At 40.1% G+C, this 27872-nt stretch overlaps 1 protein-coding gene across 3 annotated transcripts in view; it reads left to right on the plus strand.

The window, feature by feature from the left end:
* The window catches only part of vdralpha (vitamin D receptor alpha), a 65772-nt gene that overhangs the window by 30481 nt on the left and 7419 nt on the right, over positions 1-27872 (plus strand). For 2 of the 3 annotated variants that reach the window (XM_023956221.1, XM_023956222.1), the window contains exons 3-9: positions 9012-9159; positions 10259-10389; positions 19114-19298; positions 20176-20275; positions 23010-23187; positions 25437-25588; positions 25893-26009. In XM_023956221.1, coding sequence (XP_023811989.1) covers positions 9014-9159; positions 10259-10389; positions 19114-19298; positions 20176-20275; positions 23010-23187; positions 25437-25588; positions 25893-26009 — 1009 coding nt within the window. In that variant the 5' untranslated portion in view covers positions 9012-9013. Of the gene's footprint in view, positions 1-9011; positions 9160-10258; positions 10390-19113; positions 19299-20175; positions 20276-23009; positions 23188-25436; positions 25589-25892; positions 26010-27872 lie in introns of those variants that run through there. The other variant, NM_001128516.1, reaches the window with a different exon arrangement.

Consider the following 27872-nt stretch of genomic DNA (forward strand, 5'->3'; position numbering starts at 1 on the left):
TTTCAGCCACAGACATTTTCCTTGCTGTAAGCCCTGATCTCCCCTCGCTTTGACTTTATTGTTCTTTATTGTACCATTCGACTAGAGCCTGTAACATTTAGCTGCGAGTGAGGCCCACTTTGAGGCATCTGGTGATGAAAGTGGGCCACGTTCCCCGTTGTGCCGCCTATAGAGTGATCTACTCACTCAAAGCTGCTCTTCTCCTGTAACGCCCTCGTATACTGAGTTTAATGCTCAACCCCAACAGCTTTCTCTGAGACTTCAAGCTACATGGAAGGTAAGGCCGTTTTTGGACGGGATAGAACTTTGGAAAGTCTTCAAGAGGCCTTTGCTGTTTGATCTGAACAGAAATGAGCAAAAGGTTCATGGAATTTAATAGGATTTTTTGGCTCAGGTGGACTTAAACATCTCGTTTGTCATCCGAAAAAGTACCTTTACAGCTGAAGTGAAACCACCCTGAAACCTGTTCTGAATCCTAATCAGGACAGTGACACATTGCTGCTACATGGTTTTTTTGTTTTGTTTATGAAAGTTGTATTTTCCCTCCACTCTTAAGAGCACTAACAAGAGAAATAATAAGAAAATGCATCATTTTATAACCGGTCATCAAAGCGCTGCCTTGTAAAGTTCTAAAAAGTTGTAACTTGTGGTTTCCGTTGTTCATTTCTAGAGATCGCTGTGTGGAAACAAAATTCATTCAGTTCTTGTTGAGGCACTCCTTGAATTACAAACACAGCTGAGGAAAAGTCTCTATATGGGCACTGAATGCTGGGATGGTGTGCAGGTTATTTCATATATTTCCTCCAAAAATTGGTCTGTTAAGTTAATGTGGGCTTTGTCCTTCAGTTGTGTCTTAGCCTGCGTCAATATTTACTACTCTCCTTTAAGTGTGTCTCCAAAGTCGGCACGCAAAAATTTTCAGCTTTGAATTTGTAATGTCTTTCCTTATTAAAAGTTCCAAACCAGTGTGAGGATGACTGGACCCTAAATAAGACTGATTACCTTAAATAAATGTAATTTAGCCATAAGTCGGTTCAGTAAATGGTTAAATTAGCCATTTACTTTGACACCCACAGTTATGTAACTGTTCAGCAGCCGTTCTTCCTAAAGCAGCCTTCAGTTTCCCTGTTTTCCAGGAGGATTTCTCTACATAAGAATGTGCTGATTTGTTTTTGATGGAAAAATACCTAGATTCTTCCTAACTGTGGGGTCAGAGGTCATCTGCAGCCGCACAGCGTCCAGTGTTCGTCTCTTCTTCAGTAATAGCAGTACCTTGATTTTATTCACATATAGATGTTTAAAAACAAGTTCTTTGTGGGTTTACAAGATTCTGTTCATCAGGACAGCTGAACCTCAAAGGTTGATCTGAAGCCCCCTGGCTGCAGACCGGTAACGGACCGTGGGACAGTTGGTACCGGGCTGCAGACCGGTAACGGACCGTGGGACAGTTGGTACCGGGTTGCAGACCGGTAACGAACCGTGGGACAGTTGGTACCGGGCTGCAGACCTACATTTTTTTCATTCTGTTGAAAGTTTTATTTTGGAAAACTACTGGATTCTCGGACTCATTCTCGACACGTCAGTAGCTCGGTCACTTGTCAAAAATCCGTCTGTTACTTTCATAGAGCGGCTGTGCCTAGAGCTGTGACGGTGTGGGATTTATGATCACCACGGTGATGAAGCAGCAAGAGTCGCGGTGTCAGCACTCTTGCGACACTGCGACCCCCCCCCCAGCGCAAAATCCTCCGGCGGCCGGCCGCGTCGCTCAGTCAAGAACACACAGATTGTAATGGAAATGTATACAATGGAAAGGTTTTAATGTCATGATTCCAGTGACTTGTCAACGCTGTTTTTGCAACTGTTTTACAACTTCCTGTAAACGGACCACCAGTTTACAAAAGGGTGGACTTAAAGTTGTGACGCACAAACAAACATGGGGTGCCAGTCACATGGAAATGGATCCGTGCACCTTTGATTTGATTCGATTTATTGATTTATTTCAAGCATTGTAGTCAAAGCAATAAAGAAATTACAAATATTTATCAACCCCATTACAGAAATGTTGAAATGCATAGTTTAAAAAGACAAAAAATAAAACAAAACAAAAAAGTCACTTAAATCACATTTGCTTAATTAAATATAGAGATAATTAACTAAAGTCAAGTAGAGGTTGATTTATTGCTTGAAAAGGAGCAGGAAGAAGCGAACTTATATAATCCAACCCCTACTGCGTTCATTCATTTGATAGTTTTACAGTTTTTGAAATCCGGTTCTGATCAAATAAGATTTGCTTCAAGTAAGTAAATCCAGTTCTTATTGATGATTGATTATCTTCAGAAAACATTCATTCAAAATTTCAGTATACAGTAACAGTACCGATATGTAATAATCAGTGATTATCATTAGAACACATGATCACAATAAACCATTAATTATTGCTACACATTGCAGATCAAGTAAACAAAATTGATAGCTTATTGATTGTAATTAAAAGTAATCAGTAATCAGTAATCATTATTGCACATTACAATGTAATACTCATTGGTTGTAATTAAAAGAGCTTTGATTATTTCACCACAATCAAGTTCACACATGTATTTGGAATTATTTAAACACCTGTTGATCCTTAAATCCTCTTATCTTTATATTGTGAAATCAGAGTTTCTTTATACATTTTCTTGAATATTTGAACATCTGAACATTGTTTGAGCTCATTACTTAACTTGTTCCAAAGTTTAGTGCCACACACCGACACACAGAAACTCTTCTTTGTGGTTCTTATCAGTTTGATTTTGAAGTTCCTACATCCCCTCAGTTTGTTCCTCCTTCATTTTCTAAGAACTGTTTTTGGATATTGAATGGTAACGATTTCCAATTGGCTAAATTGTATGGATGATCAAGATATCCGGCTTTATGTACAATTCTGACGGCTCGTTTTTGAAGTAAAAAGAGAGGATGTAGTGAGCAGTACAATAAATATCTACTGTTGTATTCTAATATAAGTTTAGATTTATTTATGATTGAAATACTTTTTGAGACTTTAGTTTGTATGTGTCTGATGTGAGGCTTCCAACTTAGTTTGTCATCGATAAAAACCCCTAAGAATTTGATTTCTGAAAAACTTTTAATTAGGACATTATTTATTTCAATTGAGAGCTCTGTATTGGCGTTGTAGTTTCCAAAATACATCACTTTGGTTTTATCTAGGTTCAAAGATAATTTGTTGTAATCCATCCATGATTTTATATTATTTAACTCTGTGTTTACCACATTGATAAGTTCCCTATGATTGTATGTAGAATAAAATATATTTGTGTCATCAGCAAATAATATGAGTTTCATAAGCTTTGAAACATTGAATATATCATTTATGTAAATATTGAATAGCTGCGGGCCCAGGATTGATCCTGGTGGGACACCACGACTTATCTTTTTGGTTTCTGATATATATTCATCAATCTTGACCAATTGTTTTCTTTCCGTTAAATAGCTGTTGACCCAAGTTAACGCTAGTCCTCTTATCCCAGATATTTCCAGTTTGTCAAGTAGGATGTCATGATTGAGAGTCAAATGCTTTTTTTAAGACAATGTAAATTCCAGCTGCACATTTATTTTCGTCCAGAGCGTTTGTGATTTCCTCCACAGCATCAATGATAGCCAATGAGGCTGATCTGTTTTCTCTAAAACCATATTGGTTTTCATTTATAATGTTATATTTATCAATAAATGTTACTGATTTATCATTGACAATTCTTTCTAAAATTTTTGAGAATCAAGGAAGAAGAAAACAGGTCTATAGTTTGTAAATTGGTGTTTGTCTCCACTCTTATAAATAAAAATCACTTTTGCAATTTTCATTTGGTTTAGGAATCTCCCAGTTCGTAATGATAAGTTACATATGTATGTTAAAGGCTAAGAGATAATATTAATTAGGTTTTTCACCACCTTCATATCTAAATCCTCACAGTCTTTTGAGTTTTTAATCTTGAATTTATCTACAATTGATATCAGCTCATTTTCGTTCACATCAGAGACAAAGATTGAGTTTGGGATCCTTTCAATGGGAGGATTATTGTCTTTGCTGGTTGTGCATTTTGGAATTTCCGCTGCCAACTCTAGTTATATATTTGTTTAGTATCATTTACAAAGACTTGACCAATGCATTTGGCTTTCTTTTGTGTACCGAGGAAAGTACAATTTTGAGTCAAGGTATTCTAAATATGAAGTTAGTTTTCTGTTTTGAACATGTATGGTTTTCACTGGTCTATTGCCTGAATCGATTTTATTTTTGAGAAAAAGTAAGGCATGGAAAAAAAAAGTGTCAAATCTTTTCCGTGTCAAGAAAAAGATGTAGTTGTGGACCAAAGCGATAAAAAAGTGGAATCAAACGGTCACAATGCAACAACCGTTTGTCTATTGAGCTGTTGTTATTGATGCTTTTGTCTTGTCTGCCGTTATCCAAACTGCTTTTGAAGCTGTGTGGAATCAGCAATAGGCTAAGTATTTCTTTGTTTGTGCAAACCACAATCCAACAATCCAATCGGACTGAAATGGACTCGTGTGCTGTTCATGCGTTTATATGATGTATTACTATTTTATAAAGGTTTATTTATTTTCTGTTGAGTTGTGTTCGTATATCAGCATCAATTTTTACTCTTACCTACATTTCTGTTGAAGCTTGCTCCCATCATCCTTACACAACAGTACGTTTTTGGTACTGCCTTTAGCCTCGTTGCTTCTCTGTACCAAGTTCAAGTCACATATGGCCTCTCTGTGCACACGTGTTGTGTTCTGCCCCCGTCATGTGGCTGTAGTGTTTTCTCAGCTTAGTGGCTGGATGCTTTTGTTTTCTTGATTCAACAGAAATGGTAGTAATACTATTAGTCAAAAGATTTGTGTTATAGCACAAAGCCAATGAAACAAATATGCATTTGCTTGAGATCCTTAAGGTAGAATGGAAAAAGTGGGAGTTTTAAGTCTGTTTGGTAACACAAGATCTTTAACAAACTTGTGAAGGGCAACACAACAGGACAGTCGGAGGCTGACTGCTAGAAAAGGGGCGGGGCTGGGGGAGGCAAGCTAAATGGTTGGATATGTCGTCTAGATCTGTGATTGACAGTGAGGTTAGCTTGAGGTAATGCACAATAACGCTGCGTCTTCAATAATGGAGAGTGATACGGAGAAAAGTGATGCCAGTTTTACCACATAACTTGCTGTTGAGGATTTTACTTCTCCACCTTCTCCAGAGGCAGGTCCAGTTCACGGTCCAGAACCGTATTGTATCGAGCCGCTGCCTTTGTCCCACACTGGCATCCCAATTGTTGAGTAAATATTGTTGTAATTATTGAAAAAGATTGTTTTTAAAAATCACTACAATCTTCTTTAAGCAATGCAAAAAATATCAAAAGCAACACTTTTAACAAAATCAAAGCAACAACTATAATAAAACTGTTAGAATTATGTATTTTTGATCCTGTCACTTGTAACGACCTTCACTTCTGCTGTTTTGTCACCCTTCCAAAGTCTTTAACACCGAACACAAATGTTAAATCCCTAAGCTAAACCACAGTTTATATAATGAATATGTTTGAAGACTTTACAGTTTGGTAAAACCACGATTAGCCAAGTTTACTGTAGTAATCAGTGGTTTGTTGTTGATCCATCTTTTCTACCACGAAGATCAAAACTTTGGAGGCGTAGTGAGACTCATAAATCAGGTTGAGGATGTTAAAACCACACACACAAACACAGACGCACACGTGCATTTACACACTGACGCACACGTGCATGCACACACCGTGCATGGGCACATAGCTCACATGACGACTTTTTCTTCCACAGCTGGGGTCTGTTTTTATCCTGCAGCATTGTCTGTCGTCTCTGAATTGAATTTGTTCCGGTGACATAAAAGTCATTTCACTTCTAGAGGATAAACATTCAAAACAACATCAGCTCTAAATGATTTTGTTTTTAAATTTTAAAGAAAGAGGAAATGCAGGACAACAAATACCAGGGTTATCTGTGGGAAAACAGAGTTTCCTCACATTTAATGGGAATTTTTTTCTTCTAATTTTTTTGTTTTCATAAATGATCATTATTCCGTTTATGAAGCAGAATGAATATGAAACCTGAATGTTGATATAAGCGAGCCTCAAGATGCTGTAGATCCTGAAGTCAAAGTCTTTCCGCTTTTTCTCTTTTGTGCAGTAATTACATGTGTTGATCCAACAGCTTCACAAACACAACCGAGTGAGAGAGAAGGGATTAAATCTGAAGGAGAAAGGCGCGCCTAAAGGCTGACGGCGGCGATCGGCACCGCTAATGAAACCACGGCGTGTTTTTGTGTACGTCTCTCTGTCCACGCTTTCTCCGTCCGGTCATTTCATTATTCACCTGCTGCCGCATCAGTAAACAAAGCTGTTTTTGTCACATGGTGACTAATCTGGGCCTCTTGTTTTTTTTGTGTGCACACATCTGTCCTGACTTCTGCCCGCCTCCCTCACGGAGGAGCGCCGCAGCTTGAATTCAGTGATGCGTTGCACAAACCGGGCAGACGGTCAACAGGCAGTAAAGTCATATTGCGTCAGCTCTAAAGAGTGCATTAGTGCTTTGCGATTTCCACTGTGGCGGCAGACCTTCAGCTATTAAGACTGATGGTCTGCAGCCAAAAAGCTGGACGGTGACCTGCCCTCCCGCCCGTTCCCTCAGCACCCACCGAGTCCTCCATCCTTCACAGCGCTCCTCTCATCCGTGCGTCCTTGTTTGACGTCCTACTTCTGTTCACCGGAGGTACCCGCAGGCTATATCTGCAGCCCTGAGAGTCCCAGTCCATGCATGTCCCCCACCCCAATTCAGTTTTTTTCCATGACCTCTTTTTCTGCTCATTTATTTAACTGTTCATAGACTAAAATGTCTCCGACTAAGCAGAGACATCTTTCTTTAACAGCACTAATTCATAGTCAGGGGTTTAGAATCCAAAATACAGTTAAGACCAGAAATGTTTGATTGATTTGACTTATTGGTTTATGTCGAGCAGTAAATCACAGTAATGCAGTAATGAGTAATGCATTGATTAAAACAATAAAGACAAATTAAGAAAATGTAAGTTGCCATTCTCTTAACAGTGCAATAACTCATAAATAGAGATTTTACACATTAAAAAAAAAAATATATATATATATATATATATATATATATATAAGTCAATTATAGTTTGAGTTATTGCTTTAGAAGGGGGGGGGGGGGGAAGAGGCAAACGGGGTGTATCCAGACTGGACACGTTTGGTTCATTTAGTTACTCCCGATGATCTTCAGTCTGAATAAACTAGGGTTGCTTGATGTGAGGAAAACTCGCCATGTGCGATGTTAGTTAGTTGACATTTATTGTGCAGGTCTAGAATCCACCCAAGTGGTTCCTGGTCCAGGACCAGGAACCGGTCTCTGAACCGCCTTTGGATGTGGCCTCGGTTCGTTTCCAATCTGACTGAGCTCCTGTTTGCTCTGAGTTTTTCTCATTCGGATTAGAACTGGACCAAAACAGCCACCGTAGCCTGGCATTACGTAGTGTGAAGCCCCCTTTGAGACACAGCTACTTATTGAAATGTGGTCGGATGAATGCAGGCTCGTTAAAACAACTTTGACCGTGACACGCATTGTTTTCCTGACAATCTATGTCATAAAGACTTTTCAGCGTGCCTTCCCTGCCAACGTTTCCTTAGCAACCGTCTTAAAGCATGCCTCCGCCGTACCAAAGTAACAAGTGTTGCACCTTGATACCTGTTGATACAGACTTTTAAAACAGTAAAATATAAAGTCTGAATCCGTGAACTATCCCAACATGGATTACAAAGCGCAGGATTCCATCATTTCTGCCTTTAGCTGCTTCGCCCCACCCTCTTAATTCTTGGCCAATGATTGAAGAGACTTTAGTCACATGGGTTTTGGTTTACAAGCTTTGGTTCAAAACAGGAAATTCTGCTGAACGCAGACCCCAAACGCAAAGTTCAGGACTCGGTCCGTACCAAAAGGTTTTTCCAGGCGGAACACACCCCATTCAAGTTTTTTTTTCTTTCTTTTCTTTGCATAGTTGTAATAATCCGGTTCTGATCAGATCAAGTTCAGTTTGATACCGACTTTAATGTTAAACAGTGTAAATATTTCACAGAAACTATCGTTTATAACCTGAAACTGCCTCCCTTTAAAGTGAAATTTCACAGATTCTGAAGGGAAAAATGGAAACTAGACAATGACTAAAGTTGTTTGTAGACCTCTGGGGGTTCGAGCTGTTCATTCAGGTGATATTTGCTTCTGACTTACATTTTTTCCTTACATTTTTTCTCTTGTGTTTTTGTTTCTATTTTGGGATTTTATCTGCAGGGACGTCCTGGTAAATAAAAATACATTTTCTCCAGTCTATTAAGTGTTAGAATGACCTTCATGTCATGATCTGAGCAGAGAGATTTCAGGGTTCTCCCTGGTGAAGGTTCATATGAAGTAGATTGATGTCTGTGTGTGTTTTTCTGCTGCTGATTATTTCATAAGACATGGCCAGATGGTGCAAGGGAAAAAAAATGTCGCTTTAGAGAATTGGCCGTTTTAATTTCACTGGCCATTTTTCAGCCTTACGCAGATGCCACCTTTTTGCCATTTCCCCCCTCCGTTTAAAATCTGGTTTTCTTTCCATTTACAATATATACATATATAGATATATACATACATTTTCTCAGGATTGTGTGTGCAAGCAATTGTGTGCTTCTCTGTGACAACCAGTAGATGCGAGATGCAGAGTGTGGTCGTTAATACCTTGCACTAAATATGCTAATAGCTCAGCACCTGTTTATATAAGAAGAGAAAAATCCACAGCGAGTCTTCGGTACGACTCCCACTCGGCCAGTGCCAGGCGGACTTTAAGCTGAGCGCGTTCATCATAGTAAACGCTTCTTCTGTTTTTGTTTTTTAGCTGGAAAAGGCAAGAAAGGCTTTATTTCTCTCTCTTTCCTTCTTCTCCTCAGTGATGGAGTCCATTACCGTGACGACGTCTGTGGTCGGACCGGATGAGTTTGACCGCAATGTCCCGCGGATCTGTGGGGTGTGTGGAGACAAAGCTACCGGCTTCCACTTCAACGCCATGACCTGCGAAGGCTGCAAAGGCTTCTTCAGGTCAGTCTTTTCTCTTTTCTGTCAAATTGTAGATTTTTTTGCATCAAGAAATACTTGAATTTACTAGGATAGTATGTTGAGAATTCTCTAAAGCCTGATTAGAAGCTGCCAAATAAAAGGCCATTAAGCTCAGAAGTTGTGAAGATTTGTGGCAGATGTTTCCACTTTGATGGAGTTTTGTCACCAACATTTTTAGTGTTTTTCCTCTTTCTATACATTTGGGAGCCGTGTGTTGTCTCCATTTTTTAACCAGAAGCTTAATCACATTCATGTAGATGTTTTTTCCCTTTATTTATATGTATTTTATTACCTAAAAAGGACATTTATTCTGATTAATTTTAGTCGTTTTAGTTGCAGTTTAAGTTACAAAAAAGGCAAATAATGTGTAGTTCTTCATTAGAGTCTCACTTTAAATAATAATCAGGTCATAATAAGAAATCATTGATAGAATTTGGTGAGAAGTCACACTTTATGGGATATATCTTTTGGAGGTTTGTGATCTCTGCATTTATTCTTACATGATTTCACTTTTAGAAAAATAGATTTTTCTCTGTTAACATTTTTTTATTAAGTATAAAAAGGGAATTTGTTTGTCAGATATTCTAAAGCTCTTGGTTTTTTTATGCTGTGCTTTTCATCCATTGATCTTTTTTCAAAGCGTTCCCTGTGGTCTTTAAATCGTTTTTACCCAAAATGAGAGAAAACTGTTGTTTTCCGGGACATAGTTTCTGCAGAGCGGTAGGAAGTAATTAGAAAATTCACCAGACTGGAGTTGTGGGCGAGACGGTTGGCATAGAGCAACCCCGCCCCTTTCCCCTCCTTGTAGGGATCTTTTTCTACGTCACAAATACCATCTTTTTTTAAACAGGATTTTTTTCGTCTGCTCCTGATTCACAACAATTTAAATAAAGACATACTCAGAAATTGAATTTTAAGCAAATATTTTTGATAAAGCATGTCCTTAATCATCAGGATTTTCATCGGAGTGATCTGTATGATCAGCTGTCACTGATTTTTCTTCTCCTATCTTTTCCATTTTCACCTTTCATTAAAACATCTCGACCATCTCCTGTTTATTTATTTGTTTTTTTGGGCGCAGGCGCAGCATGAAGCGTAAAGCCTCCTTCACCTGCCCGTTCAACGGAAGCTGCAACATCACCAAGGACAACCGGCGCCACTGCCAGGCCTGCCGCCTCAAACGCTGCATCGACATCGGCATGATGAAAGAATGTGAGCCCCCTTTTCTGTTAGCCGTTCACGCCGTTTCTTTGATTGTCCTCTCAGTTTGCTGCTTCTCGGTCGGGTGGATGAGCGTTCGGACCAAGGGGGGGGGTTTAGATTTTTAGAGTTGATGCTGATTAAAGAGAAGGAGCTTTTTCTGTCCATGTTTTGCCAGATAATTTGAGGAAATTCTTGAGATGCCTGAGAATTAGAGAAAAAGAGCTCCTCTAATAAAGGCCCGTCCACATAAGCAGCCAAAGTCTAAAAAAGGCCTTTTTCTCTTTAAACAACAGATTGTGTTTCAATGCCAAGAGAACGTCTTTGTTTAACTGGTTCAATGTTCTGTTCTTTGGTCACTCAGGTGACACTGGATGAGCTTGTTTTTCCAAATAAACGCGTGGAGTTGTAAAGGTGGCTGTACGTTAGTGACTTTAGTTTATCAGCTGGACATTGCTTAGCAAGCAACAGAGGGATTCTGGGAATTTCTCCCAGTATCACTGCAGACTTGCATGAAGACGTCAAAGGCTACATTCTTGCTTTGTGTCAGATAATCTTCAGAAACTGTTGCTCTAAAAAATGTTTGCCAAGTGGATCAATTGTCCTTAGTGGGGGATTACACACCCACTCTGATAAAAGTTGTGTGTTTTTGTTTAACATGTCCTTCTGTCATTTTTCTCATGATGGAGGACATAGTTTAAGAAAATTAAGCTCAAAATTGCATTTTCGAGTACTTCATTATTTAAATTGAATGTAAATCAGGAGCAGACGCAAAAAAAAAAAGCCGTTGGAAAAAGATCGTATTTTTGGTCACAAGCTTCCTGCTTCGCTCCCCAAAACTCAGAGGTGTATTTCAAATCAGCTCCTGTCGCTCTGCAGAAACTATGTCCTAGAAAACAGCACAGCTTTTTTATCCCGCCCACTCATGGGTGAAGGGAGACATCGCACACCCATACACCCTCCCATTCAACCTCTCATTCACTCCTAGGGGCAATTTAGAGGAACCAATGAACCTATGGATTAGGGCTGGACGATATGAGGAAAACTCGCGATATGCGATATTGGTAATTAATATTGCGATAACGATGTAAATTGCGGTATATAAACAAATAGCAAAAAAAACAAAAACATCATTTCCATTTCACTGCAACAGTTTAAAAATTATACTCCAAATGACCCTTGTCGACGTAGGAGGCAAACATCAAACATAAAAGGGCTCATCTGATTGATCAAAAACATGAACGGGTCCCTCTGATTGGTTAAATGCATAAAGGGATTTCTTTCATTTGTTCAATATTTCAAGCTGCCATGAGTTTGTTTTAGCACATTTAAGGTAACCGTTTATTGCGATTTTTGCAGTCTTTTGCGGTATGCATATTGCACGGCTTGATTTCGCAATAACGATAAATTTGCGGTATATTGTGCAGGCCTACTATGGAGCATGTTTTTGGGCGGAGAAAACCCACGCATACACAGGAAGTGTATGCGTGGGTCCACACAGAAAGGCCCCCCCAGCCGGGACTTGAACCGGGGACCTTGTCGCTGTGAGGCAAGAGCGCTAACCACTGCGCTTAAAGTAAAACCAGCATAATCTTGATCGAAGGACCACTGGGAACGCTTTGAAAATGGATCCAAAGGTGATGGGAGTTTTTTAGGATTCTTTTACGCAGTAACACAGAAACGGCGTCATCACAGAATTAGGTTAACATCAAATAAAAGACAGGTTGTCTCCTTCCAATGTTTCTATGAAGCTGCAGAACTAAAAACAACCGCGGATTATGAGAATAACAGGGTTAGGTCGTCGTGTCCCCCCCCCGTGGACACCTCTGTACGCGGATCGAACTCCACCCTTGCCAAGAGGAGCCACCCGTCAAAGACGTTCTTCATCCCACTGTGTCCCGGTCTTGAAGAGGGCAGCACTGCGGCAGGATAATGTTCTTTTCTCAAACACGCCCTAAAGTTCAGAGAAGTAATTTTCCACCGTCACCGCTCCTCAGTCACAAGCAACCATTTAGGAATTTTTGAAAGCTGAGAAGTTCATGCAGCGTCGCTGGCCTTTTTACAGCCTCCGATCCGTCTTCTGCAGACTTCTCCATCTGGACTTTTCACTGCAGCTGTTTTCTTTAATGCATGAATCGATTTACAGAGCAGGATTTGAAATGCTGCTGTGATCCTCGATGCTAATGCCAGAGAAGAAGACAGGCCCCAAAGTGTTTTTAATTGTTATTCAGGATTATAATGGTAAAAAAAAAAAAAAGAAAAGAAAATGGCAACTTATTCCCCAACATAATATGTTTGCTAGGTATGTCCTAATCTGATTTTTGGAATCGGTTGATTCAGACTTGATCCAAAACATAAAGAAAAAAAACCAAACTAATCTATTTAAAACATCCAGGTTGTTCCCTATTTTTGATGGTATGGGATTTACATCTACATTAAAATTTCCCAAAAATCCAACATGACTTTCTTCCAACTTTGTGTTTGCAGCATGAAAACGATGTTTAGTATCCATAACTAGCTCGTATCAATGGAATTATTTATTAGTTTCCCTTGTTTTTGGGAGATTTAAATTAGTATTTTTTTGTGATCCCTCTTTCCCGGAGCTTGGCAGCCGTCTCATTGCCATTTCTCCATTTAATTCTCATAAAATAAATCATCTTATTTTTTTAAATGCTGCTGAAGGTCGTTGTTTGTATTAGGATAAACCATTAAAGACACTCTCTGTCAGTTTTATTAATTTATTAAAGTTTTAGGTTTTTTATGCGCCTTTTTTATACAACAGTACAATGTGATCATTCTTGATAGGCAGACTTCTAATAAGGTATTTATTTAAAATAATAAGCATGAAATATACAGCTGATCAGAATAATAATAAAATAAAAAACGGATCCACAATCGGGATACAATATCCAATTTTGATCCAGTGTAAAACTACGTGATCAGCCCGATTTCCGGTTGTGTGATCAGATTGGAACGTCCTTAACCCTTGTGCTATCCTATGGGGTCCAGATGACCCGATCCATACATTGACGTGTTCTCCCTACCATAACAAAGGTGGGTATAGGTGGTCTAGATGACCCCACTCCCAACGTTAAAGTGCTTGGGATAGAACAAAGGTTAATTGCTCAGCTATATGTGAAGGTAAGCAGAGTCCAGGTACACCTTTATTTCAGACCAATGCTACAGTCGACACACCTCGTTCCTGCTGAACGTGTTAGTTTAGGTTTGGAAGACGAAAGCGGCAAACTGGTTTTTAATCTAATTCTATAAAGGCATTAAGAAAGAGAAGTGGGTGTAGAATCAATGCTTTAACGAACATTGATCTTATTTGCAGCAAGGATACAGACCAATGGTCCTCACGGTGCATATGCATCAGCTGCCAGATGGCAAACGGAGCCTGGGGTTGCACAGGAGCTGCAGATCATTTGTTTTCGGGGCCTGCTGTTTTCCAAACAGAAGGAGGTTGTCATCCATGCACCAAATCAAAGACTATGGAATCAGCACTGAGGTGGCATTAATAAAAGTCTTTAAAAAAAGCATCTTAGCTGTCTTTTGCTCCTAATGGCGATGCACGAAGCGCCCTGCGTGGATGTAATGCAAGAAGAAGACACCATGAGGAGAGAAGGTCGCCTCTTGTTAACCCATCAGGACTTTATTTCCCAGCTGATTAACATGCAGGGACGTCTTCATTCTGCATTCAAAGGTGAAGACTGTGAGGAACCAGCACTTTGAGGTCACTACACCAGGAAGAAAAGGCAGGAAGACTGCAGGAAGACAGCAGAACGATGCCCACGGGAGAGGAAAGATCCAGAAGGAAGGAAGAAGACTCTCATAATTATCTTTCCCCCATGCCATTCACACAAAGAGTCACAGATATTTTAGAGCGGTGATACGTTTCACTGGAGGATGGAGAAGTGAAGAGCAATTGATAGAAAGGACAGATGAGAGAACATTCTTCAGTTTTATGCTGCTTTTACTTTGTTGTTTTCCAGCTTTCATTAGGGCCAGAGCAGTAAAAGTGACTGGATGATGGTCATCTGTAATTCTGTGACGGCTCTATTTACATCTGATCTACATTTAAGCCTTAGCCCCAGCTGCCCTTACGGGTGGATACGGGCTGCGCGAGGCCAAGAAATGATCAAACCTACAAGGGGCATGCTAAAATAACATCAAGGTTATGGATATCTCAGTGAGCGAGAGTTAAGATGTTCATGCAAAGACCTGCTGTGGGCGACAGGTCGAGTAGTGAAGACTTGTACAACACGTGAGGGTAATGGCGGACGGACAAATTGTGCTTTTGTGGTACAAGCACCAAAGTTGTCATTGATGTACCACAGGATCCGCTCTTTCAGAAAAACATGTTAGCCACCAGATTGGCGGCCATTTATGGGCCATTGTTGCAAAAAAAAGCAACGTCTGTTTGTCCCACTCTCAACAATATGGGCCATTCAAGCACAAAATATGCCGGAAGCCCTTTCTTGACGCAACCCTAAATTGTATCCAGGCTGGGGACCGACACAGGGGCAGACCTAGGCCCCCCTGTGGCTACATAGTTGGGCAGTAGTGCGAAGGGTGGTTGCCCAAGGTCCCACATTGGAAAAAGCTCATCGCGGGAGATTGAACCCTCGTTTTCCATTAGCCGGTCCTGCACTTACCCAACGGAGCCACGCAGCCGCTACCAATAAAACACTTGTGCTTTGGTGCTTGTACCGCAAAATGCACGATCATTTTAATAAAATATACGAAAAAGGATTAGTAGGCGAGATGTCGTACGGATTTTTACATTTTTGAACGCCCCCCAAATCCTGCAGACTGTGCAAAGGAGCCTGTTAGTGCTCTCCATGTGATACGTGCGCACCAATTGCTGCAGCTGGACTGTTAGAAATGAGGAAATTAGACAGTGTAGTTTGTGTGGACATCCTACGGGCGCTTACGTTCATGCAGCACTTACGCACAGTCAGTGCTCACACCTTTCTAATGCCTGTGGCATAAGGAAACTGTAGGGTAGCCTCACCCGTTCGTTATAAGTTCAGTTAGCTTTACAAATGCTTCAGGATACACTTACCACACCCACGGCGATGGTGCGTTCCCATTTCACGATCTCCCTCGGTGGGGTGTGTGTGTGACTAAGGCTTTAAACGTTTCTTCTGTTTTACCAAATTCATTTCATCTGTTTATTTCCATTTGGAATCAGTTGTAAGAAGACTAACAAACAATCCCAACAAACCCGTGTTGAAATGGAAAAAATCAGTTTAAAGTTCAAACAATGTGAAAACCTTGTCCTCAAATTGTTTACATTTTTAATTAGACATTGAGTCTTAGCGTCTGTTCATGAACTAATCTTTTTTTAGTTATCAGATGTCATTTTTCTTTGTGGGTTTTTGTGCTTTTTTTTGTTTTGGTTTTTCTTTGTCGTCTCTCAAATTGGTAGCTTTTTCCAAAATTCGGTACTATTCAGACTTTAGACTGTGTGCCTCTGTGTGCGTCCTCTGAGCTGTGCCAGCCGAGCTTGTAGTAAACACCCTGTCCTTATTTGACACAGGTTCAGACCGTGCCAGGAAAAGACCCCGTGTGGGAGGGTTTTTGTGTGCGCGTGCACAAGTGTGAGTGTGTGGTTTTTGTGTGGATCTGTATGCCTGAAAACGTTTTTTTTACTTGTAGCAAATTTCTGAGAGCATTTTAGCTGATCCAATTCCCTCTGTGTGTCTTTCTGTAGCCAAAATATTTGAAGCAGCCTTTTAATCCCTCATTCTATGATAGTCTGGTCTCTTTTAAAAACATTTCTCATAAACGTAAAATACACTGGAAAGACTCAATCTTAGTGAAAAGACCCTCGTTTCAAGAAAAAAGTCTCTTTTGCTGTCTTGCTAGAAAAATAAACTTCAATTCAAAAATGTTTTATTTCAAATCAAAACAACAATTACATAAAATAAAATAAGTCAATACAAGACTTTTAATTTAGTCAATACAAGAAAATTAGATTTGAAAGCCTCTTATCAGAAGAAGTCTTTCAACAGAAAACGTGTCTCTGTGACTAGAATTTTTTCTTCAACTGAGAATTCTTGGTAAGACCAATTATTCTTACCAAGCTGGCAGATTATTGGAAAATTTGTTTTGCAGCGGTAATATGCTTGTTTCTGTTATTCATTTTGAAATTGATGCTATCACATTTTTGTTGCATTTGTCTAGAAGGTTTTTCTTCTTCTAATTGAGCAGTTGAGCACTTTTATTTTGGCAGATTTCCAACGCCTTACAGTACTGCAGATGAGGGGGGCAAACCGGATGTTTTCAGAGAAAAGAAACCGAAGCACATGGTTGGTTTTACTGTAGCCCACATCAATATAGGGTGTGTTTTCGACGGCTTGTGTACCTGCTACATTGTGTGGTACATTGTGTTGGCTTGACGGATTACCGTAACAGTACGTGCACCGCTGGCGTTCCTGGTTTTTGTGTCATCTGTTCTTGACGCCTTGCTAACCTGAATGCATTGAAATGAAGTCAGAAGATGTGGGCTTGATATCAAGTTTTTTTTTTTAAGAGTTTCAATTCTGCTCATCTGGTTCATGGTTAAACCCACGGCGAGGCTCTGTTCTCCACCGCAGGGATTCTGTGGGACTCCCTTTTGCCAGTGTTGTCGCCTTTTCTGATGTTGTCCAAAACCCGATTCTCTTCACTTAATTGCCCCACAAGGTTTGTTTGCCCCTTCATTCTGTTGGTATTTCTAAATGATTCCGGGCCCACAGTACCACATCCAATCAGTCGCCGTCTGAACACCACACTGTCTTTTGGTAAACTCTTGCATGTGTGCCAAACTCTGTGGGGTGGTCAAGATGTTCCTTTGACGGCCACTTGTTTCTTTGTGGACTCTCGTCTGTAATGATGCCATCCAGCGCTCGGGCTTGGCTGCCAGGTCCAGGCTTCAGAATAGACCCTTTGATGGCTTGTGCCAAACTTTGACCAAACTCTGCCTATTCATTATTATACCTTGCATACTTGGACGTACTCAACACAAGGAATGGCTTTTGGCAGTCTATTGCTGCAATGGGCTTAGATTGTCACTCGAGTTCCTCCGAAGCTTAATTAATGCTGGGATCAAGAGAAAGCCAAGTAAATCCTGGTTGGCCAAGCAGTCGTGTTGATTTACTTGCGTTTCTAAGCCTGCAGTGTGGTTTCTGTCTGCATTCAGGCGCACTGGACTTATGAAATGTAGCTTTTGTAGTTGCAGCATCTTAGTGTTGCCGTTGAAAGCTGTCGTAAATAAAATATGTCAGTTTGATTAAGTATCATGTCTGAGGAAACGGCACCGTCTTGTGTGGCACCAAAACTACCAATCTCAATGGAGATATTTCACCTTTAATGAAGCCGTTTGATGAAAATCTCCTCCAGTCAGGTTTTTATAGATTTGCTAAAGCCTTTTTATTTATTTATTTGCAAGGTCAATAATTATTTCTTGGTGGTTTTGTTAAAGGGTTATCAACCTCTCTTTAATGGTTTATTTTATTAAACCTTATTTAAAATAGAAGCAACAGAGCATCATTGAAATGATCAAAATAAAAACGAAAGCCTTAAAATATATAATGATCTTGATTTGGGAGCAAGGTGAGATGATTTTTATTTTATTTGTTGAACTGGTAATCTTTCTTTTTTTCAGTTTTCTCTGCTGTCAAGAAGTTGCTCTATAAATCACTTTCTAAATGCTCTAAAGGTCTCTTGGTAGTTGATGGGGTGTTTTTGTTGTTGATTCTTTTGTTTAATCATTTCATTGGATGGTTAAATAAATGGTTTTATAGACGAGCATCCTGTCCACGAAGCTCTCAGACCACGTTTCCCCTCTTCCTCTCCCTCCATCCTGCTAAAACTGGCGGGACTTTGCAGGGATCTGCAGCTTCCACCTCCAACCTTCCTGGATCTTAATGAATCGTGGCTGTGTTAAAACCCGAAGGAGAGTTTAAGCAATAAATAAAGTCTTTTCTATTTGAAAGTAACATGAGGCTAAATAAAAACAAACAAATGTGGAGTGTTAGCATCACATTTCTCGTTTGATGTCGGAGCGAGCAAAAAAAGAACGACTTCACCGGCTTTTGGTATTTGTTGAAGCCTAACTGCTAACATGTCCTCTCCATTCATCCTGGGGAGTTTCTGTGGAATTCAGCTCTGCTTTCTACATTTGTTTTTAATTTACAAGATTGTTTCAACAGATTTGTCTTTTCTCCCCCAAACTACTTTATTCATAAATGTCAGAAATATCTTTTTGGAATTCATGAATTTATTGAAATCTTTGGAGATTTGGATTCTTGAATGCAGATTTCTTTTTACTGACCCTCTCCAATCTTCTTCTGATCTTTTTTCAAAGTGTTCTCAGTGGTCTTTTCATTTAAGATTAAGCAGATTTTAGCCAAAATGAACAAACCCTGTCGTCTCTTCCCCTTGACCGTTCTCTGTTTACGCTGCATCCCGCTAGCTTACAGCCCCTCACACCCCCAACTTAACATAAGCGGTGCAACAACAATGGCAGCAATGTCGTAGCCATCCAGCCAGACAGTTTAGATGCAGATTCCAGCTCAGACGAAGCTCAGAGTTGTTTTTTTTAAAGGGATTCATCACTAAATATTTGGCTAAATTATAGAAAACTATCAAATGAGTTGTTTATGTAGCCTTGATCCTAATATTAATCTTTTAAAACCACTACGATTTGTTTCAGGATGAGTCTGATGATCCTCTCCCCTTCTTTTCCAGTCATACTGACTGATGAGGAGGTTCAAAGGAAAAAGGAGATGATAATGAAGAGGAAAGAAGAGGAGGCGGCCCGCGAGGCCATGAGGCCGCGGCTGAACGAGGAACAGGCTCGGATCATCTCCTCCCTGGTAGAAGCCCACCACAAGACCTACGATGCCTCCTATTCGGATTTCTCACGTTTCCGGGTTAGTCCCGCCCACTTCTTTTTCTCAAACCCATATTTATCGTCCTAAATAATCTATTTCACAGCAATAAACACAAGGTCGTACGTCGAAAAACAAGTTCATTGTTTTATTGCATGTTTTTCTGTAATCAAATGGTAAAGTTGTGATTGATTTGTGGTTCCAGTTGGGGCCTTGACAGCAAGTCTTATATTCTCCTGTCCTTTATTAACTTGATTACATCCGACGCGATTCTCACACTGGACTACAACAATGGGATTGTCCAGAGCAAATGAGATGGAGAATATATATTGGCTGGAATGCCTGAGAAAGCCTGGGTGTCTCTGTGATTTAGCAGTGCAAAGTGTGATTCAAGCACACACTGTGCAGGCAGCCAGTCGCGCACTGAATTCCTGAGTCCCACAGATATTGAGTTGTGGGTGTTACATTGACCTGCAAGTGAACCTTACAATATGAATACGCAGTCAGGTCTTCCAAAAATCCCAAACAACGCGCCCATACTGTAACTTTTGCTTTGCCTTGTTTGTTTGTTTTTTAGAAAATGCATCTTTGGAAGATCCTAAAATTAGCTTTTCAGATCTTTAACTGTGACAGTTTCAGTATGCGTGTAGCTTTTGGTGGCATTTTTGCCAATCTTAATGCAAAATAGCAGAATTTGAGCTTTTCTCATTTTTATGCTACAAACTTTTTCCAGAAACTGGTATGAGTCAAGTGAGGACATGTTTTTGAGGGAAAAAAGGAGAAGAAAAAAAGCTCTGGTTTATGTAAAACAGCTCACTGGAGTGTATGGACTTACTGTGTATATAATTTTAGTCTTAACTCCAAGTGGGATGCAGGAGAAAGATCTGAGGCTGCTTAGTGAAATCTGGGTTGTTTTCAGCCTCCAGTCCGGGACGGTCCGGTGACTCGGAGCGCCAGCAGAGCCGCCTCCCTTCACTCGCTGTCCGACGCCTCCTCTGACTCATTCAACCACTCTCCCGGTGAGTACGTTCCTTCATCTCGCCGTTTGGAGCTGATCCAAGCCGTGGAGTCCCTTCAAGGCAGGATTACATTCGTATCCAAACATGCACTGATCTTCAAATGCCCAAGGCTTTTGGCTGCGAGACGGACACCAGCATCAACCGGTTGTCCTCGGGAGGCAAACGCTGCATTTATCTGCAGGACTTCAGAGTCTCCAATCATGATTACAGCTTTAGAACGTGAGCTAACAGAACAACTAAGTATAATAACATGCTAACAGCTAAAAGCCTGGATGTGATCCAAGTTTTTCCTCTCACTCTCAGAACGTCTGTAATTAAATCTAATTTAAAGCGTTAGTCACGTGCACCCGTATGGGGGGGGCGACCTGTACAGGTGCTGCAGGTTTTGGGTTGTCCAGCTCTGTAGATCATCATAGAGAGGAGTGACCACATCTTAACATGTAATACCCCGGTGTTAACATTCTTTTGTCTACCATATGTCTTCAGCCGTTTATGCAATAACTGTATTTCCGGCATATTCTGAAGTGGAGAAAAGCGGCTTTGCACCGAAATGCTTTTATGTCAGTAATGCGTTTCATAGCGGTGCAAAACCGCTGATTTATGTTGAACGCGTAAACGATGGGAAATTTATGGTACAGCGTATTTAAATGTCACTGGCGCCATCTCCTGTGTTAAAGGTCTCATGTTGTGCTATTCTTAAGCTTCTTCCACTTTCGGCTTCTCCCATCAGGGGTCGCCACAGCGAACAAGTCGCATGGTAAATTTGGCAATGTTTTACGCCGGATGCCCTTCCTGACGCAACCTTCTCAAACCGGGCTTGGAACCGGCAGAGGTAGAGAAGGGAACAGGGAGCAGCCCGGAGTCGAACCCGGGTTTCACGGACGGAAGGCGCCGCAAACCAGCACGAGCTAAACTGGCTCCCCATTTGTGCTATTCTTAAGCCTTTCAGAGTAAATGAAACACAAATATATGACAATAACCTTATGCACACTAAAGAACAATTTAAAAAAATGAAATATGAGGGTTTTTTTTCTATCAAAATATCGCTCTGGGGTTGTTTTCTCATGGAAAATGAACATTATAATACACTTAAGATATTGCATGATATAGGGCCTCTAAAATCAGTGTTTTTCAACCTTTTTTGAGCCAAGTTACACTTTTTCCTTGACAAAAGTCCTGCAGCACTCCAGCATCCAAATATGTAAAAAAGGAGACTCCATAGTCTGCATTGATGTACTGTCCAACCAAGATCTCACGCACATTTTTTGAAATGATTGAGGCAGAAAAAGCTGGAAGTTGCAGCTGTTTTTCCTAAATGTTGTAATAAAAGTTGTGATCGTTTTCAATAATATATTTCAGCTAAATTAGTTGAAAAATATGTCCAGGTTGTTAACATGCAATTTTATGTAACCTCACATAAAACCAAATGAGAACAATAATATGTTCTTTCTAAACAGTGATTATTTTTTTTTTTAAATGTTAAATGATCACAACATGCGTGATGAATTGTACACAAAAAAGACCAACAAGTTATCCATGCTTGGGTTCAGTTGTAACATTTTGAAGTTTTATTATTTTTTCTTTTGTCTTAATCACAAATGTAACTTTACCAAAAATGTTTTTATTTCTTTTTGGTTGAATAAATTGTTTCAATTTAGTTTCAATTTATCTGTTGGCCACTTAGCCTTAATCCTGTTTCTTTTATTTTGCTATTACTTTTATTTAAGCTTAACTCTTCAGATTTTTTGAAAAGTGAAGCTGAATTCCTCCTTGATGTAATTAAAAAACCGTCTCCCGCTTTATGACAGTTAATATAGCAGCGTCATTGCAGAGATACTATCACCCAATGCATCATGGGAGATGTAGTGCAAACACTGACGCTGATGCCAGACAGACTCGCTTCTCTGAGCTTCATTGTTTTGTTCACTTGTTCCACGGTCTGACACCGGATTCTGCAGGGAGCTGCACCGCTAAAGACGAGCTTTAGCTGCTATTTTTGTTGGAACTGAGAAACTTTATGAGCCGAGTTGGAACAAGGAAGTGAGGACTTTAACCACTTCTGATTGGTCAGACTGATGGTGTATGATTAAGCCTCCAAGAGTAATTGGTGGAGACAGTTGAAGGGGCGGGACTTTTCCAAAAAGAGATCTCCTAAAACTGCGGCTAAATAGCGATGCCGCCATTTTGATCAAAATGTCTTTAATAGAATCAAATAAAGACAAAGAAAAAAGTATTTTATGATCTTTCATGATTCTAACTACTCAGTGTTTTGTCAGGGTTGTTTTGATGAATGCACAGATGATATCCTGGCAATGGGAAATGATTAATTTCCCACGGCACACCTGACCATCTTCAGCACACTACTGTGCCGCGGCCCACCGGTTGAAAAACCGGATGTCCACACATTTCTATAAGGCTTTCTATAAGTGAACACTTATCAGCCCTACCTGGCTCTGTGCTTCACTATTACGTGTTGTAGAAGTGGTCATCCCGAGCTGTCGCCTGTAGCGTGCCCGTAAAAAACAATGTGCATGAACATTTTCTCTTTAGGAGGTCACAGAGCGGTCTTCAACCTTGATATTTTGACGTCGATATTGTGTCCTGTACAGGTTTGCCCGTTGACGGCCCGTATCCACCCATAAGGGCAGTTGGGACTAAGGCCTTTCATTGATTATCTTTGACGCTTTGTCAATCATCTGACTTAGCAGCCGTCTCTTTACCTGCCATGCAACAGAGTCCGTGGACACAAAGATGAACTTCAGCAGCCTGTTGATGATGTACCAGGACGGAGTTAACAGTCCGGACTCCAGCGAGGAGGACACCAAGCTCTCTATGCTGCCCCACCTGGCCGACCTGGTGTCTTACAGCATTCAGAAAGTCATCGGCTTTGCAAAGATGATCCCAGGATTCAGGTAGGAATTTCAAGACGTTCCAGTTTTAGTGGATCTTTCAAGAATAATATTTTTATACCTAACTGAGAAATGAACCTTTCCTATGGAAGCGTTTCTGCAGCATAATTAAAAGTTTCGGAGGATTGAATTTTAATTTTATTTCTGAGTCATTTGATGCAGTTACATTGTGAAAAGGAAAAAGAATTTCTGTTAATCCGTTTTAATTGTCAAATGAGAAATTTCCAATTGAATTTTGCTACACGCTGACTAAAGAACTTTTTGAAAATAAAACGTCAAATACTATTTTCTTTATCATTTTAATGAAGTGACAAAATGAGCGGTGTTGAAGAAGAAAAAGCGGTTCTGCGGATTGCTTTTCTTTTTAATTTTGAGTCAACATGTGCAGCTTCATTTTGAAAAGCATTTCTGGTATTGACTCTTATTTTTAATTATGCTACAGAAAGGCTTCCATATTTTTCATGATGTTTCTTATAAAGCTGTTGTTTTGCTGCATCAAATACGTTTATCATTTTGGTAGTTGCGTTCATGCGTAATGCAATGTTTGATGGGTAGTGATATATGTAAAAAGAAGAGAAAATTTGCCTTTTGTTGGTTAAAAAAAATGTTTTTAGCAAAGGAACAGATTTGTCAATCATATTACTGTAGCACCAGTGCAGCCACTCAGATAATCGGCTAAAATAATCCCACGTGGTTCCACAGCTATGAACAATAAACACTCTTGATCTAAATAAGTAACATCAGTGAGACTAACAGGAAATATCTAGAAGATTGAGTCATAATTTAATTGAACTCTGCTGGTATTTTTGGTTTATTTTGAGTGTCAAAGATGCAACTTATGTGAATGTCGGCCTGCAGGAACACAAATCTGAACGTTTGGAAGCCATCGACTCGACGTTTTTGAACCTTTTTCTCACGGACTCGTTTGCAGTTTATTAAGTCTAACAGTCAGGAAGTGAGCAGACGTTTGAACAAAGCGCTTCCCACATGCAGAAATGGGACTTCAAGAATGTCCTAGAACATTTCATGTGTACGTGCTGAGCTGTGAGGTAGCCCTGCATGCACACACACAAACACACACAGAGGTGATGACAAAATGACAAACATAAACGGCACAGCGCCCTACTTTTACAGTGAACTTACTCCCTGCACACTCATTGTTTCTCGCGCACATAAACATCTGCTGAGGTCAAGACTATAGGAGGTCAGGTAGAACTTTCTGACACATAAACGCACATTATCTCCTACAATGATCTCTCTGGAACATTTCCTGTGTGACCGGAATAAGAAGAACACAGCGACGACATTTAAATATTTAATCTGTTGCAAATGTTTAGCACACCTCAGCATCACTCTGTGTTTTTGAAGCTTCTGTTTGTCTGCTTTGTAGTGGTAGAGCTTTCGTTTTTTCACCATGTTAGCAGCTGTAGCTGGATTTAATTTGTGCGTGCACTCAAACCCTGTTCTGAAGGCTTTGTGCATTTTTATAGCAGCTGACAAAAGTTATTTTTTTATGAAAAATATTAACAAAATTCCTCGGTTAATTGAAAAGCTTCCCCCCTTGAAATTTTTGAGCTGAAATTTTTAGCAAAAATTTGATTTTATTGTGGACCTAATTCTTTTTCAGCATTTCGATGTTCTGAGGTCAGTTAATTGATGTTTTTTTCTTTTTCGTGCCTGTTGATGCGTTTTGATTGTGGATTCAGTTGTAGGTCTGAGATCAAGAGGAATTCAGCCTTTTTTTCCACTAAAAGATCTCCAAAGGTCTTTAAATATTTCATGATTTTCTACACTTTGGGGCGAAAATATGTGAATTATCTCAAATCTTGGAGAGGAATTTTGTTTTTTGACACAGCGTTGACAGTTCTAGCTATTGGATGGTGTCTTTCAAATCATCTGTCTGTCTGTTTTTGTTTCACAGGTTTGTCTTTTTGCTGTGTTAGCACAGTAACCGCCTATTATTTTTCTTCATTACCGAGTTTAATTTGCTTTTGCTAAAAAGACGAGGCGCTGTTAACAAAGAAACCAAGTTGTTACATTGGAAGAATGATCTGTGTTGTTACTATTTGCATTAAAACTCTCCTGTGGAAAAGAACGGCTGAAAGTTTCTCTTAAGATGCTGCTACTTGCAGAATTATTCAATCCAAACCAAAAATTAAAGATGTGACAAAGGGAGTTTTATGGGTGGAAAAAAATGTTCAGTTTTAGATGATGTTCATTGAACTTATTTCTTTTCTTGCAAATGCTTCCAGAGACCTGACGGCAGAGGACCAGATCGCTCTGTTGAAGTCGAGCGCCATTGAGATCATCATGCTGCGCTCAAACCAGTCCTTCAGTCTGGAGGACATGTCCTGGAGCTGCGGGGGGCCCGACTTCAAATACTGCGTCAACGACGTGACAAAGGGTTAGTTCCACAGGAAAATCCCGGGCCGCATGTAAAGCGTTAATCTGGGGCAGGATTAGTTTTCACTTCCGTTGAGTCTTCTACAGACGCTCACACTCCGCTTTCTTTGTTCCTTTAAAGTATCAGATGTTGACTTCAGGTTTTTCTATCAACACAGCAGCTTTTGTTTCTTCACAGAAGAAGCCATCTCTCCGTCCATCCCATAAAAAACAGTGTGAGGCCTCCAGAGACCCTATTTCCCCGTGTCTGTGGAGGGAAAAGTGCGAATGTTTCCGGGTTGCTCACGCTTGTGTCCTGTCTGCAGCCGGTCACACCCTGGAGCTGTTGGAGCCTCTGGTGAAGTTTCAAGTTGGTCTGAAGAAACTGAACCTGCATGAAGAGGAGCATGTGCTGCTCATGGCCATCTGCCTGCTGTCTCCAGGTACTGCAGGGGGTTCACTTTAGCTCTTTGGTGTCAAGAAAAACCTTCTTCTGGAAGGATTGCAAGAAAACCAAAGGTTCTAACTTGGCGTGACCATCCACAGCGCCATAATGGAGAGACGGTGGTGGACTCTGTGGATCTTAGATGTTACCAAAACGTCTGGTGTTGAGTCGATTCACATCTTTATTTAGGGCTGTGATTCGTTACTGTAGGTGGCAGTCCGACCCACAAATCAAGATCAACAATCCATACATCAAATCAATATATAATGTCTTAATGGTGGCTAAACTTTTGTCTTTTAACTGAATTTATGGAAATTAAAGCAATATATAATATATTTACAGCAAAACACAACAGATAAAAACACAAAGATAAAAAAAAGACATTTATCATTTTTAAACTTTTCACACCCAGAAGTTTTTCTCTCAACTTCCTGGTTAACTTCAGCAGGAAGCAAAATATAAATAAACTCTCTTTTGCTTTGAATCATTTAAAAACAAGTCTCCACAGTTTTTTCATCCTCTGAGTTTGGCAGACTGTAGTTCCAGTCGATCGATGAAGAGAAGATAGTAGATGAAGACACAGCTCCACCTCAATAGAAATAGAACAACTAGAAAATAATAACTATAATCAAAACAAAGTCAGTTTTTAGAACGAATTTCAGTAAGCTGAACCTTGGTCTCACATTTCTCCACTTGCAAAAAAGCACTCGATACTTTTACTTTCAAAATGGAGCCTTCACCGACACTTTACTTTGAAGGTTTGTTTCATTTCAGTTTGTTTGGTTTATATACTTAAATCAGACACGATTCGGTCATTTTAAGGCGATACTCGGATCGTCTCAAATGTATTTTTACTACACTGTACTATATCAATAAATATCACAAATCGGCAATCTCTGACATCACAAATATTTGTATTTGATTTTTCTGGAATGAACCGCAAGTATCCGAGTATTCGGACGTTCAGATACTCATCACAGCTTATAGTCATGTATCTTTTGTTCCTCTTTTCTGCCTTTTCAGTGTATAACCTCACATCTGTGAATACTCATGTCAGTAAAAAAATTCACTTTTTCTGGATGCATGAGGGTCTTATGTAATAAAAACACAGTAGAAGCCATAAACACTTTTCTGCAATCATCACTTTGCTGTTCACGGAGCTGCAACATCCAGGCAACACGTGCTTGAAACCCTTGTGCTATCCTAGGCACTTTACCATTGGGTCATCTAGACCAGTGTTTTTCAACCTTTTTTGAGCCACGGCACACTTTAACCTTGACAAAAATCCCGCGGCACACCAGCCCCCCCCCCCCCCCCCCCCCCCAAAAAAAAAAGCAGAAACTCATAGTCTGTTTTGATCTACAGCCCCCCCCCCCCCGGCAATCTGACGTGCATTTTTGTGATAATTGTGGCAGAAAAAGCAGGAAGTTGCAGATGTTTTTTCTAAAAGATGTAATAAAAGTTAAGTTACATACAAACTGTATGTTCGTTGTGGTTTCAATCCGTGTAACAAGGACGACTCATTGTACGCTAAGGCGCTGTCCCTTTAAGCCAATGCATCATGGGAGTTGTAGTGTGAATACGGCGAGAAAACGGCAGAAACACTTGCGTCTCTGAGTTTCATGGTTTTGTTCACTTGTTCCACGGTCTGATACCGGATTCTGTGGAAAGCTACACCGCTAAAGACGAGCTTTAGCTGGTGTTTTTGTTGGAAATGACTGAGTTATGAGCTAAATTGGAACAAGGAAGTTTAGACTTTAAACACTTCTGATTGGTCAGACTGATGACATGTGATTAAGCCTTCAAGAATGATTGGTGGAGTCGTGGCGACAATAAAAGCTGCGGGACTTTTCAGAAAACA

Source organism: Oryzias latipes, chromosome 7, assembly GCF_002234675.1.
Source record: "Oryzias latipes chromosome 7, ASM223467v1".
Taxonomy (NCBI): Eukaryota; Metazoa; Chordata; class Actinopteri; order Beloniformes; family Adrianichthyidae; genus Oryzias; species Oryzias latipes.